General features: G+C 37.6%; 1 protein-coding gene across 8 annotated transcripts in view; it reads left to right on the top strand.

Annotated features, from left to right (window-relative positions):
* Window positions 1-11,354, top strand: part of raf1b (Raf-1 proto-oncogene, serine/threonine kinase b) — a 92,836-nt gene extending 81,482 nt beyond the window's left edge. For all 8 annotated transcript variants that reach the window (XM_059649844.1, XM_059649840.1, XM_059649839.1 and 5 more), the window contains 4 exons: window positions 3,412-3,529; window positions 5,539-5,670; window positions 7,060-7,194; window positions 10,588-11,354. In XM_059649844.1, coding sequence (XP_059505827.1) covers window positions 3,412-3,529; window positions 5,539-5,670; window positions 7,060-7,194; window positions 10,588-10,728 — 526 coding nt within the window. In that variant the 3' untranslated portion in view covers window positions 10,729-11,354. The remainder of the gene's footprint in view (window positions 1-3,411; window positions 3,530-5,538; window positions 5,671-7,059; window positions 7,195-10,587) is intronic.
* The last annotated feature ends 3,294 nt before the right edge of the window (window positions 11,355-14,648 follow it).

Genomic DNA, 14,648 nt, shown 5'->3' with positions numbered 1-14,648 from the left:
TACCTGCCTGTCTAGTTACCTGTGATCCTCAACCCCCTAACTTTTCCAGTAAATCTCTTCTGATTGATTAATCTCTACCTTCTCCAAAGCCTTCAGGACCTTTCCAAAGGGTGGTGGCTGGAACTGTACACAGTTGTCCATCCGGAGCAGAATTACATCACTATTGTCTCTTATATTCGGTAGTATTCTGCTTACATAAAATAAGGCATCTCCTAACTTAGAGTAAAAAATCAAAAGAATCTAAGCCCAGAAATTCACCCTACCTACATGCTTTTGTGAAGGTATGTGAAAGCTATAAATTATGGTCTCTTTATGATGAACCAGGACATGCTTCACATATTTAAAAGCTGGTCATAATGGAAGGCGATGGCCTAGTGACATTATTGTTACTTTATTAACTTAGGTAATGATCTAGGGAACTGGATTCGAATCACACCAGTTGTCCAGAGTTGGAGAGTAATAGTGTCTCTACCTTTAGTCCAGGAGGTTTGGGTTTTTGTCCTGCCTGTCCAAAGAACTATAACAACATCTCTGAGCAGGTTGATTAGGAAATAACGAAGGGCTGGTCTTTCCACTTAGAGAGAAGTGGGCGTCGTGGTGGCTGAAGTGCGTTGTTTCCCCTTGCAATTCCATTTTGATATAGTTCCTTCCTTCATTTCCCACCTGTCCCTTTTGATTTGTTGTGCTGCCCCTGGTTGGAAGTGCTTGTAAGTTGTTCATTGTTTAATCTGTCAAATGAATGATTTGATGGCTGGTATCCAAAAATAGGGCTGAAGCTCTGCAGGAGGGGCGGTGGAATAGTGGAAATATATGGCTTGTAATTTGCTACTAAATAATCAAACTGGTAATTTGGCGGTGGGATTGCAAAACAGAAGGGCTGGTCTTCTGGGCCTGAGGCCTAAGAACTGGGAGTAGGAATAGGTTATTGAGCACTTTGAACCTGTTCCACTATTGAGCATGATCATGACTGAATTCACCTTGGCCTCAACTCCACTTTCCTGCTGGCTTCCTATAACCCTTCAACCGTTACTAATTGAAATCTGACCATCTCCTTAAATTTATTCAGTGTCTTGGCATCCACCACACTCCGGGATAGTGAGCTCCACAGATTCGTGATCCTTTGAGAGAAGTAATTTCTTCTCATCTCTAATTTAAATCTGCAACATCTTATCCTAAAACTGTGACCTTTCATTCCAGATTGCCCACGTGAGGAAATATCCTTTCTATGCAATTGATCTACTTTGTCAATCCCTTTTAGCATCTTAAATACTTCAATGATCTTTTCACATCTTCTAACCTTCATAAGACAAACCCTTCACCTCTGAAATCAATCTAGTGAATGTCCTCTGAGCTTCCTCTGGTGCAGCGACATCGCTCCTCGAGTAAAGGGACCAAAACTGTGTGCAATTCACCAGATACATTCTCCCTAATGCCTTGTACAATTGCAGCAACACTTGCCCCGATTTTTGTACCCTATTCCTTTAGCAAATCAAGTGCCAATTGCTCCATTGGTGTGTCATAATATGTCTGAACAGGTTGACTAAGAACATTTAAAATTGGTAGGTGCATTAGTATAGGGAAGAAAAGGAAGTTGGTCAATTACTATAGGGAAGAAAAGGAAGTTGGCTAGGTAGTGGAGAGAGTAGACTGGAGTTTGTATTGATCTACGAAATGAGAGTAAAGTTGTGTCTGACTCCTGTTTTGTTAAATGGATGACTAACATTTTAAAATTTCCATTTAGAAAAAGTAAATCCACATTAAATATAAAGAACAACATTTCCACTATTCCACCGCCCCTCCTGCAGAGCTTCAGCCCTATTTTTGGATACCGGCCATCAAATCCTTTTGTTTGACAGATTAAACAATGAACAACTTACAAGCACTTCCAACCAGGGGCAGCACAACAAATCAAAAGGGACAGGTGGGAAATGAAGGAAGGAACTATATCAACATCCAGCGTTGTATAATTGCAGCTTCCAGCCAATAATAGACACGCATTGCCTCCAAAGGGGCAAACTGTAAGTCCAGCTTCCCAAGTTGACAGCCATTTTTCAATCTAGATATGCACCAGGAGTTTACAATAAAAAGTTAGTGAGAAATATGTGCATCTTAAATCTATTAATGTATTATGGAAATACAAAGAGTTATTGTTTGCTTCAAGAGGGGCAGGTGTTTATTTAGGTTGTACTATCAACCTATAACCTTATTAACTCAATAGCTCTTGTATGCTTATGACTAATTTTTAGATGTAAAACAATTTCAAATATATTTTTGTTATTTTTGCTGTTCAGTCTCCTGCCCATCTTTGCCACAGTGAGTAGCTCTAGATTCGTTATTGAAGAAATACAAACACTGGATACTCAGAATGAAAACCAAATATAGTGTTGTTACCGAGAGCTTCGCAAAATATTTCAGGCAATTAGCAGCAACATATCTGGATGATTCAGCTTTTTATTATATGAATGCTTGAAAATTAACAGTTTAGCCTCTGATTTAGTCCATCAATTTAAGATGGGGGACAGATGTTAACTGATGGCTAACTAAAATTTAAACTAGACTGGATGTGTTTCTCAATGTTACACAGTTAATTAGCCAGACAAGGAAATTTGTGTGGTTTTCTGTTGACCCATTGACATTCTTTATTAGCTAGGAATATTAACAAATAAACAAGTCTGAGGTAGTATCCCTACCCCTCAGCAAGGAGGCCTGATTTCAATTCCCTTCTGTTTCAGAGTTGTATAATAACATTGCTGAATAGATGAATAGAAAATATCTATCCTACCTCTTGGCCCAAATATCCAAGTTCAAGTCCCAACTGCCCTAGGGACGTGTCATAATATGCCTGAACAGGTTAATTGAAAATAATTATAAACAAACGAAGTCAATTTTCTCAGACACTTGGTAATCTTATAACTATCTTAGATTACTCAGTGCCCTTACTGAGTGCGTTCGTCACCTTGTCATAGATTCTTGTATTGTTATTACAATAATGTAGCAAAATACATAATGAATTTTTAATTATCGTATTTTTAATAGCTAGATTTTTTTTACACTTCAGAAAAAATTTTGAAGATTTTTTTTGTGTGAGGTCTGTTCTGCCTTGGATAGGCACACAGAGCCTTAATTTCTACCAGTACTTATGGAGATATCCCATTTTTTGGATGTCTATTAAACAGTGAATTCACAAAGGATAAACAACAATTACTTTGGAAATGCATTACCTCATATTCGAAAAAGTACGATTAACTTTTGGTGAAAAATTACTTCTGCTGTAAAGTTTAAAAAAAAAGGAAGTTAACTAAAGCTTAACCACTTCTTAATATTTGGACAGAAGTTACTGGAAACTGTGTTTTGTTTTACCGGCAGTACACTACTGCTATCGACAGAAGTTCTCCTTAACAGAAGCTCAGACATCTTTCTTCATGAAGGCCTCACCGTGAAGATTGGAGATTTTGGTTTAGCAACTGTGAAATCTCGATGGAGTGGGTCTCAACAAGTAGGGCAGCCAACAGGTTCCATTCTTTGGATGGTGAGGATGTACACACTTTCTTAAGGATGCTGAGTGTTTAGAAAGCTGTTTTAATTGTACACATTGAGATAAAAATAAAATTGTGGTTTTGTTCAATAGGGTTCATTCTTATCCAGAGACCATATTGAACAGATCCATAACCCGAGATTTGTAAATCTTTTCATTCAGAAAGTGAAAGACCACATCTGTATCCAACATTGATTATTAAACAAGGGAAGTTACGAAGTTCCGGTGTTGTTGTTGTTTATAATATATAATCGTCAAATGTTCTATTCATGATTTTAAACGGCAATTTCTGAACCACAGTCAAATAACTAGTTTCCAAACTTGGAAGTTCCAGCTAGGAAAGGACTGAATAGGCAAGAAATTGGGATCTCTGCCACCTGGCCTTAAGCGCAGCGTTGATCAGACTGCCTACTGTTAATTTGGTATTTTCATCTACACTACTATATTTTGACTGTGAATAGTAAGCATTCAGTGTTAAACTAGGTTTCTATCTGATCTGAAGGACTCTAGACTGTTTTTTCAAAATTAGAATTCTGTTTCTAAATTGAATTATAAGTTGACAATATTGTTGAAATCTTTGGAAAAATCATTATAGTTGGAGGCATGACTATTTTGTCATAATATTAACAGACATGTAATTTCTTTCTAATCAGAATAACCTTCTTGTGCCTAGTCTCAATGAGATATTTACAATCCTTTATTGTGAACAGGCAGGTTTTGCCTCTCAATATTCAAAGATGCAGCCCTCCTACGCCAGGATCTGGATGCTGGTTAATCTATCTGAGAGTGACTACTTTTTGTAAATTGGAACAATTGAAAACAGTTTAATGAAAAAAAAACTCTTCGAAAGCTTCCATGTTAGATTTTTCTTTCTCTCAACAACTATGTTCTTCCAAATAGAATATTGTAGCTTGTAGACATCTTGAAACATCTTAATATCATTTTTATATTTATCATACTTTTCCTTCTAACAATAAAATATTCCAATTTGGGAAATATAAGGAGGCTATTATTTTCTTAGAAAGCTTAAGCAGAAATTAAATGTGGTGGAGGAGTAGAGAGATTTGGAATGCAGATACATTCTTTGTTAAAAGTGGCATTACAAATTGATAAGACCATAAATGTACTTCTTTTGATTTCTGGAAGAAGGAGGAAAGAGGGCTTGTTACATTTAAATAGAACCTAGATTTTGATCGCAGTTTGAACAATGCTGTGTAGATCTGGACCTCCAAACTATGAAAGGGATACTTTTAGCATTAGAGAAAGTGCAGAAAAGGCTTGAACTGTAAAATGTTATAATTGAGAATTAAAACTATAAAAATTAAAGAATGAATAGATCTAATGAGGCCTGATGATCTATCTTCAAACTTTATGAAGTGGTTTACACAGCATGCCGAGAAGTGGAACTGTTTGCCACATGGATGATAAAGGTAGGTTTGCCACATTTAAGGGGAATCTTCATGCATTCTTTACAAATGATGCTTGGTGTAGTCAACACTAGGTGTTTTTTGAATAATGTGAGAAGTTAATCTTGGCTGGTTTTATGTGTGTGAACACGTGTTGGCGTGGGGAGAAAGGATAAAATATTCATTCCTAAGGTCAAAAAGCATGAATTAGATTGAGAGTATATTACTTCAACTGCTGGCTCTCTTTTGTGAAGCCTTCAATCCTATTGGTCTGTTCTGATTAGCCTTTTCTAGGCAAGATTGGCTGAATTCTTCCTGTAAGCTGATAATTCCTAGCTAACTGCTCAAAGTCGGCAGGTCACAAATAATGTAGAATCTTTGTTAATGTCTCCCATTTTAATTTCTTCCTTCCTTTCTTCTAAATATTTCAACCCTTATGATGTAGTTCAACAATTGGCCACCTTCAATTTCATGATTTCTTTTACATAGTTTGACTAAAAGAATATTTTCTAAGGTTTACATTTTCTGAAATGTATGAAACTCTTGAGTTCAGTCCCTCCACTGGGCGGTGTAACCTATTCTGTGGAACTTCTGCAGGCACCTGAGGTTATCCGAATGGAGGAAGATAATCCATATAGTTTTCAATCTGATGTCTATTCTTATGGCATTGTACTATTTGAACTAATGACCGGAGAGCTGCCCTACTCCCATGTAAACAATCGAGATCAGGTAAGAAGGAAGTATTTTCTAGCCTACAGCTCTTTAAATACAAATAAGTACTTTGGTGTTCATCTTCGCCTTTGCCATGACTGTTTTCATCTGCTTTCCCTGTCACATACTATTGCAGACTAGTGCACCATTCTGCACCTCTGATTATGGTGCTGTGTAACTAGTGGGTGTCCAGTCTTGGCTTTTAGTTATTATTCTTTTTCCCCTTCTCTTCAAACCCCAGTAACAAAATTTCTCCTCATGATGACTCAGTAAGATTTTGCAGAGGTGTGTAGCAGCAATGAACTGCAGTTTGTGGTGCATATGCCATGGATCTTGTTTAATTGTGTTGGGAGTGTACAGTTTTAAGGAGGCCAAAAGCCTAAACGGTTGCTAATCTCCACTGAATAAATTGCATGGGAATGTCATTGCTGAGCCTTGCGCTGTTAATACTTGTATATTTTCCACTAGGAGCCCCCAAATAAAGATCAGAACCATTTGTTTAGTTGGCTTCTGTTCTGGAACATTGAAACCAATTATGGAATTCCAGTTGGTGTGCTGACAGAAGTTATCTATCAGCAGAGTGTTAGAAATTATCATTGGAATCTACCAATCTGTATAATTTGGTACACCTGCTGGCAGTTCACCATCTGGAATTGCTTTATCACTTTTCTTGCAAAAATGTAATTTTAATTTCAACGCAACAAAATAATGAACTATTTTGATGCCGTTCCAAATTTAAGTTTATATTGGTGGCAGACATGCCTTTGAATTATTGCTTAATATTCAGAAGTTGATGTTTCTTAGGAGGTGGAACTTATTATCCTCAATCACAGTATATGACCCAGCCACTGGGCTGTTAAATTCCTGAATGGAAGATATGGCGGGCCTACCCAAAATGAGGTGATGCAGTCTCTTGCTTGCTTTCCAGCAGGTGGCTACGATACTAGATTTTTCCTAATGTTTCTGGTTGCTATGACTTGAATCTTTAATTCTGTTTCATTCTCCACTTCTGCAAGACCTATTATTTTCAGGATTATTTTTTCGTTTGCTTTATTTTCAGCACTTCGGTCTTGCGACTAAGCATTTTCCTTACATTTTTTGGTAACCATTTTTCACATTCTTTCATCCATTGGTTAAACACCATTTTAATATTACGAACAAAAACAGAGGTTGCTGGTAAAGCTCAGCAGGTCTGGCAGCATCTGTGAAGGGTAATCAGAGTTAATGTTTTGGGCTGGTGACTCTTCCTCTGAACCAAAACATTAACTCTGATTTCTTTTCACAGATCCTGCCAGACTTGCTGAGCTTTTCCAGAAACTTCTGTTATTGCTCCTGATTTACAGCACCCACAGTTTTTGGATTTTACCACTTTAATGCTTGTATTGACCTTTGTTTTCGTATGATTAGATTATTTTTATGGTGGGACGAGGATTTTTAACGCCTGACCTCAGTAAACTCTACAAAAATTGCCCCAAAACAATGAAGAGACTTGTAGCAAACTGTTTGAACAGAAATAAGGATGATCGACCCCTCTTTCCTCAGGTAAGGTTAAAGATATGGAGAGCATCTGCTGCTTTGCTGATGATGTGCCTCATATTTATATTTTATATTGGTTATAGAGGCATCTAGACGATTTTATGAATTGATCTTCTGTGTGCTTTTCTGCTAGAGTAAACTAAATTCTAAAACAAAATCAGTAGAGCACACAAGTAAGGGATTATATTCAACTTCTACTTTGGTGAAATCTTGAGAATTGTGTGCTGTTCTGATCATTCAAACACAAGCAACTTATTTGAAGGGTACCCAGTTTCTGGGTTAATCATAGAATCTTGGACAGAATGAGTAATGTGAAATGTAATCTCTTTGAATGAAGACACATGAGAGAAGTGTTAAAACTATTGGTGATTAATTGGTGTAGAAAAGATGAATGCAGAGCTTTACTTCAAAATAAGCCAAGATAATTGAACAAGGTTACATAGGTGAAGAGTAAATTCGACACTAATAGCAGAACTAGCGTTAAATAGATTTCCAGAAAGAGTAGGAGTTATTCATCCAAAAAAAGAAATTCACAATTCACAATTTGACGCAATTATTTAATAGCATGAAATTAAGATGCATCAACTTAACTGTATGTGATAGCATTATGAGAAAAATTGAGCACTCTTCTGACTTCTCTCCTTGGTGTGTGAAGATCTTTCATGAAACCAGCACCCTTTGAAGATGTGAAATATGCTGGAAATCAGAAACAAAATAGAAATTGCTGGAAAAGCTGAACAGGTTTGGCAGCATCAGAAAATAGGGCTAACATTTCAAGTACATCTTCAGAACAGGTTTCGAAATGGACTTGAAACGTTAACTCTGTTTTCTCTTCACAGATACTGGCAGACCTGCTGTGTTTCTCCAGCAATTTTTGTATTTCTTAGTTTCAGATCTCCAGCATCTGTAATTCTTAGTTTTATTATAGGAGTTACTTAAGCTGTGATTGGACGAAATACAGGTTTTTTAGATAAATGAACTAAAGTAAGCTGAATGCCTGTATTATCTATTTACTTTATGATTAGGATATCATTTACACAGGCCTCATTACATTGAAATATCTAGTAGGAGTTAGATATGTGAAACATCATAGTGTGTTGCAAACAAACTATAGAAGCTTGCATACCAATGCTGGGAAAATGTGTTTTTTTTTGCTCTTATTCCTCTGCTCACTCTCAATTGGAGAAGTTCTATTCATAGGAAAAACAACTCTGTATTTATATAGTCCCTTTAAAATAATGAAACATTCCCAGTTGTTTCAGGGATTCGTTATGAAACTGAATATGCCATGAGGAGATAATTTAGGTCAGATACCTAAGTGCTTTGTCAAAGAGGTAGGTTTTAAGGAGTATCTTAAAGGAGGAAAGCAAGGTAATGAAGATGGTGCATGGAGAGAATGTCTATGCAACTGAAGGCATGACCACCAACAGTTGGGAACATACAATTAATGAAAATTACAGGAAGACAGATGTCTTAGTTGGTTGTGAAAGACAAGATAAAGATTATGTGAAAATCATATCAGAATTTTAAAATCAAGTTGTTGCTTGATCTGGAACCATTGCAGATCAGTGAGCACAGGGTAATGAGGGGACAGAACTTGATGTGAGTTAACTCATGGGCAGCAGTTTTGGATTTTCTCAGATTTACGGAAGATAGAATATGGGAGACCAGCCAGGATTATTTTGGGAAAATGGAGTCTGGACATGGGCACGGATGAGAGCATCAGCAACAAATGAGCTGAGACAGGGTGAAGTAGAGTGATGTTCTAAAAGTCAAAATAGCAGTCTTAGAGCTGAGGCCAAAATGAGCTCAGAACCTCATCTACCGGGCAAGAATGACACTGAGGTTGCTAACAACTAACTTAATTTCAAACTGTTACCATGGAGAGGGACAGAGTTGATTTCAATGAATGGTGTTTGGAATGGGGACTGAAAACAATATTTAATTGGAGAAAATTTGTACTTAGTACAAATGTCAGATAACTAGCCTAATAATTAGGTGTAATTTGGAATTGAGAGAAGTGTTAATGAAGTAGAGCAGGGTGTCACCAGCATACATGTGAAAACTAACACCATTCCTTTAGATGATGCAACCCTTGATGATATGTAGATGAGAAATAGGAGGGGGCCAAGGATAGATCCTCATCGACACCAAACGTAATGTTAGGGATCAGGAAAGGAAGCCTAATGGTTGTCAGGCTGAGGTGAAACAGATAAGAATGGAACCCCATGACGCAGTTCCATCTAACTGGATGAGGAGAATAGAGAGGCATTGGGAGGAGGATGGTGTGATCAATTCAGTCAAAGGTTGCGAAGGATGAGGCAAAGTTTACTATTGTCACAGTCACATAGGATGTCACTTTTGACTTTGAGAGCTGCTTCAGTACTCTGACTTCTTTTTGCAGAATGATGATTACTGCTGCCTTTAAAAATCGGTACTCAGTTCTTTCTCCCTTTTTAGATCAGAAAGTGCTGAGAAACTCAACTGGTCAGGCAGCCTCTGTACAATGAGAAACAAAGTTAACCTTTCAAGCCCAATGACGACTTTGGAACTGTTCTGAAGAAAATTCATTGGACTCAAAAAGCTAACTTTGTTTCTGCCTCTGAAAGATGCTGCCAGACCTGCAGAGTTTTTCCAGCACTTCCTGTTTTTATGTCAGATCTCCAACATCTGCAGCACTTAGCTTTTATTTGTCCATCTCCCTTTCTTGAATGAAATGCTATCATGAAATGATTATATTTATTGCTTCGGTATTTTGTGAACAAATTGACTTCAGGACCTCCATGCGTTGAATTTAATTTTAGACAATACTTTTGGGTATTACATTATTGGTTCAATGTGCTGTAAACTTTACATGTAAGCAACATTTTGAATTTAGCTTTGACATTATATGTGAGGGATGAGGCTCACTCTGAGCTTTGCTGGGGAGAAGTATAAATTAGCTTTAGGGCATAAGGATCCTATTTCCACCAGTAAATTACATTCCCACTGGTAGGCTTGAGTGATTGACTCTGAAGGCTTAGGTTTCACCTTATATGATCCCATTGTATTCTGCATCTAGAATTCCATACATGCAGGAGATGATTAATAACACCAGGATTGAGTAATAATTGGATTACAAAAGAAAACAGCATTTCTAATCAAGTTGATTAGACAAAGGATTCCTGCAGCAGTCAGATATCACAAAAGATTTCTTAAAAATAATTATTGCGAAAAATCTGATTAAATCCTACTGTGAGGATTTAGCTAAAATGCGTAATAGTTTCTAAACATGATTTCTCTTGAATTTACATATTTGTAATTTAAATTAGATAAATTACATTTATTCAACTTGATTAAGAATGCCATTGTTTGATTTTTCTTTTTAAATTAATCTTTTTCTTTCTGAAAATATTACAGATTTTATCTTCTGTTGAACTATTGCAACATTCATTACCCAAAATCCACCGTAGTGCATCTGAACCCTCTCTACATAGAGCTGCACACACTGAAGACTTGAATCCATTAACCTTAACCTCAGCAAGAGTGGTAGCTTGCTAACTGATCTTGAGCTGAGAGCAATGGAGAAAGCAGTGTGATTCTATTTCTTTGGGTCATATATGCAGTATCCATTCACTTGTAATCAATCCTGAAAACTGGTATTGTTCAGGTTAACAATACTAACTAGTAAGGTAAATGTGCATCCACGTCATTCAATGTGTGGATTCTTGATAAACATCATGAAGCCTTTTACAGAGATGAACAAGCTGACTCGTACACCGTGGATTCTTGTGTGCAGCCATTTTATGCCCATTGCTATGCTCATCAGCAAACTTCAGACTGTACGCTGGATCAAGGTGACTGAATTGGAAACAACCATATCACAGCATAGCCCGTGATGATCCAAACACCAAACAACTTGATTATTAAAGAAGACACTTATAAAGCAAATGTTCACTGCTTTTATATTGCCTTAGCAAATCTGAGAACTACGGGTTGACTAATGCGGTAAACCGTGAGTCGGTATGATGCCACAAGTGTGTTGAAGTTGTTATAAATAATTGGGAGGATTTTGGTTTGGGATTTTTTTTTGCTATTGAGTGGGGATAATATGGTGTTCCATTGGATACCTGTAGAGTTGTTGTCAGTCCCATGTGTTTTAATAAAATAAGTTAATTTGAATTTTATTCACAACGATAGGCAGTTCTTTTCATCCATCCAGAATTTCAGAGCATTCAATCATTGAAAAATGGGATTGCATTATTTGGCAGTATTGAAATGCCAAAAGACCAACTATGTACAATTAATTACTGTGGAGGAACAACATAGAAATATCTAATAGGAAACTAGAGATTGCTACGATCAACTGCACCTTTTTAATCTATTCCCATTTTATCCAATTGTGGTTTAGCCAGTAGGGCAAGCGGGTCCAAACATGTTTGTTCTTCCATGGTATAACATTTATTTTTATAACACATCATGCTAAATTTACCAAGTTATTTCAGTGTAAATTCCTTCACCAACCCCCCACCGACCCCAACAAGCTATTAACCTTTTGATGGAGCAGAGCTCAATGGTTATCAATATCAGTCAAGAAGAACTTTAAAATAATAAACGCCTGAGAGCTGAGTCTGAAATAGTAGTAAACAGTGTAGTTTAAACTTACAGTCCCCACAAATAATTCTTACAAAAATGTCTACCTTCCAGTTGATAACACAAAGGATGACACAACAAGGTTGCACATTTTAGATTGTAACAAACAGTAGAAGCACCGTTGACTAAACACCATTTTTGTAGTCATCTTATTCTTCAAACTACGGAACAGAATTTTCCTGTTTGTGCTTCTATCATGCCCAAAAATACCACTTTTTTTTTGAGCGGACAGTCAGAATGATTCTCGACTCCTGAGGGTTTTTCCTCTTCTCAGCTGATTGATTTTTTTTTTTAAATTTCAGAACTGTCTTCATATTGAGAATATTGCTGGAGATTCTGTCTTTCGTGCTAGTTAGCAAATCTTCCATTTGCTTTTATTCCTCACAAATTTGACACTTCTTTACAATTTGAGTCTGAACTTCCACCCATGTTCTTATTTAGTGACCCCATAGGGACTTCAAGCCTCCATCATGAAGAACCTCCAGTTGCTGTCCCCTGTATTCAAGCAAATTAATTTTGATATTTTCAGGAAGACTATAACCTGATCTGAAAATACCTTCCTCTACACCGTTCCCCTCTCAAAATCCAATATGAATCCCATGGGCCTTGCATCAATTACTTGTTCCTTAGACCCCAGGCCTGTGCTATCCTAGAATCAAATGGAGGGTCTAAAGCATAACCATTTACAGTCTGACATTCTCAACATGGTCCTGGACCTTTGGCAGCTACTGGTTCCTAATGTAAGCATAGATGTCACTGCCATTGTCTCTAAATAAGAAATCTTGCACCTTCTTCCCAGAAAAGCGACCAGGACCATAGAATCATAGTGGCCTAAAGCACAGAGAAGGGGCTTTTATCCCATCAAGCATGTGCCAGATGAAAACTGTTCTCATCCCAACACTTGTCCATAGCCATAGCACGTTGCCTTATATACCTTCTTTAACAACCAACCCATTTAGGCCTGATGCCACGCATAGTTCAGAACAGTTCACATGAGTAACTTTTTACTCTAAAGACAGTTCCCATCTGTCACAGTTTTTCCTACTTGTTTAATGACAGTTGTTCAGGAAAGCTAATACTACTTTCGCCTTCAAGTCAGAAGACTGAGAAACACTGGAGCACTAAACTAAAGGCAGACACTCCAGTACTACACTGAAGAAATTATGCTGTCTTTTGGATGAAACATTAAGCTGAGGTCTGGCTGTCTGTCAGAGTGTATGGGAAATCTAATGATACTGTTTCAAACAGCAGGAGATTGAGGCTCAGTATTCTGAACAATACTTACACTTTAGCATCACAGAACCAGGTGACCAGGACATTATCACACAGTTTTATTCAAATTAACTGTCATATTTCCTAAATTACAATAGCTGTGAAACACTTTGGGATGCCCAATTGTTGTTCCAAATGGAAGGAAACAAAGGGTGATTTCACTTTTAGTCTGTAAAAAGCTGTGAAAATTCAATTGGGGAGCAACCAATGGAAAAATCACCCCTATGTGTCGGAGGAGTACAAGAAACAATCCGCGAAGAGTTACTTTTTGCTTCACCGATTCTATCTCTCCTCTCATACCACCCTTCCAGATCGGCAAGGATGGGAAATCCAGGGCCCAGCAAGACCAGGGCTCATTCTAGGCTGAGATAGTAGGAACTGCAGATGCTGGGGAATCTGAGATAACAAGGTGTAGAGCTGGATGAACACAACACGCCAAGCAGCATCAGAGGCGCAGGAAGGCTGCTGTTTCGGGCCTAGACCCTCCTTCAGATGTGTTCATCCAGCACTACACCTCATTATCTCATTCTAGGTGTTTGCAGTAAAGAGCAGCTTTGTTTTTTGGACCTGGACTGAAACCTTTGCTGTCACCTAGACTTCTGATCATCCCTTTTCCTCTGGGAATAGCACAGGGCTGGGGATTTCCAGCTCTGCAACGATCCGTCACCGTGAACAAAACTGACCTCCCAGTTCCAAGTCCCCAACAAAGAGATTGACATTGGAAGGTTTGCAGAAGGACTGTAAAACCACAAACCCAGCTATGTCGGATTTCTGTTCCCACAGAATGTTTACACCACACTTCCAAAAATCTTAGAAGTGATTTAGCTGTAACATTTTTTAAAAAAGTCTCTATTGTTTAACTGGTCCTTTAGCAATTAGGGATAAATCTATAGGGTCAAAACATGGGAAGCTGTTTATACTATTGTCATTTAATATATCTAAATAATGCAACAGACTGCTACCCATTTGATGCCTCCACTCAACCTTTTGTTATGGCAGGTCTTGCTAATGTAGCTAGTAGAAGACAAAAAGAGCTAATTTTATTTGTTCACAAGATGTGGGTGTAGCTGGCTATGCCAGCATTTATTATCCATCCTTTATTGCCCAATGGACAGTTTAAAATCAACACATTGCTGGAGGTCTGGAGTTACATATAGGCCAGACCAAGTAAGACCAGCAGATTTCCATCCCTAAAGGATGTTAATAAACCGGGTGACTTTCTACTGCAGTTGATGATGGTTACACGGTTGCCATGAAGCTAGCTTTTAATTCAAGGCTTTCAAAATTCAATTTTCACCACACAAATGTATCCTTCAATGTACTGTTTATGTTCCAAAGAACTTCACAGAAGTATTAAAAAAAAAACACATGACAACCTGCCAGTGAAGGAAATACCAGGTCATATGAGCAAAAACTTATAGAAAAGTGAGGTCGTAATGCGGTATCTTAAAGGAGATAACTGAGGTAAAGAAGGTGTAGGGAGAGTATTCCAGAATTTGGGGTCTATGCAAGTGAATAGCTGACCACCAGTGGTGGAGCGATTAAAATCAGGGACA

The sequence above is a fragment of the Stegostoma tigrinum genome, chromosome 11, assembly GCF_030684315.1.
Source record: "Stegostoma tigrinum isolate sSteTig4 chromosome 11, sSteTig4.hap1, whole genome shotgun sequence".
NCBI lineage: Eukaryota > Metazoa > Chordata > Chondrichthyes > Orectolobiformes > Stegostomatidae > Stegostoma > Stegostoma tigrinum.
The sequence above is the reverse complement of the archived record's forward strand: the minus strand, read 5'-3'. Positions and strand labels throughout refer to the sequence as shown.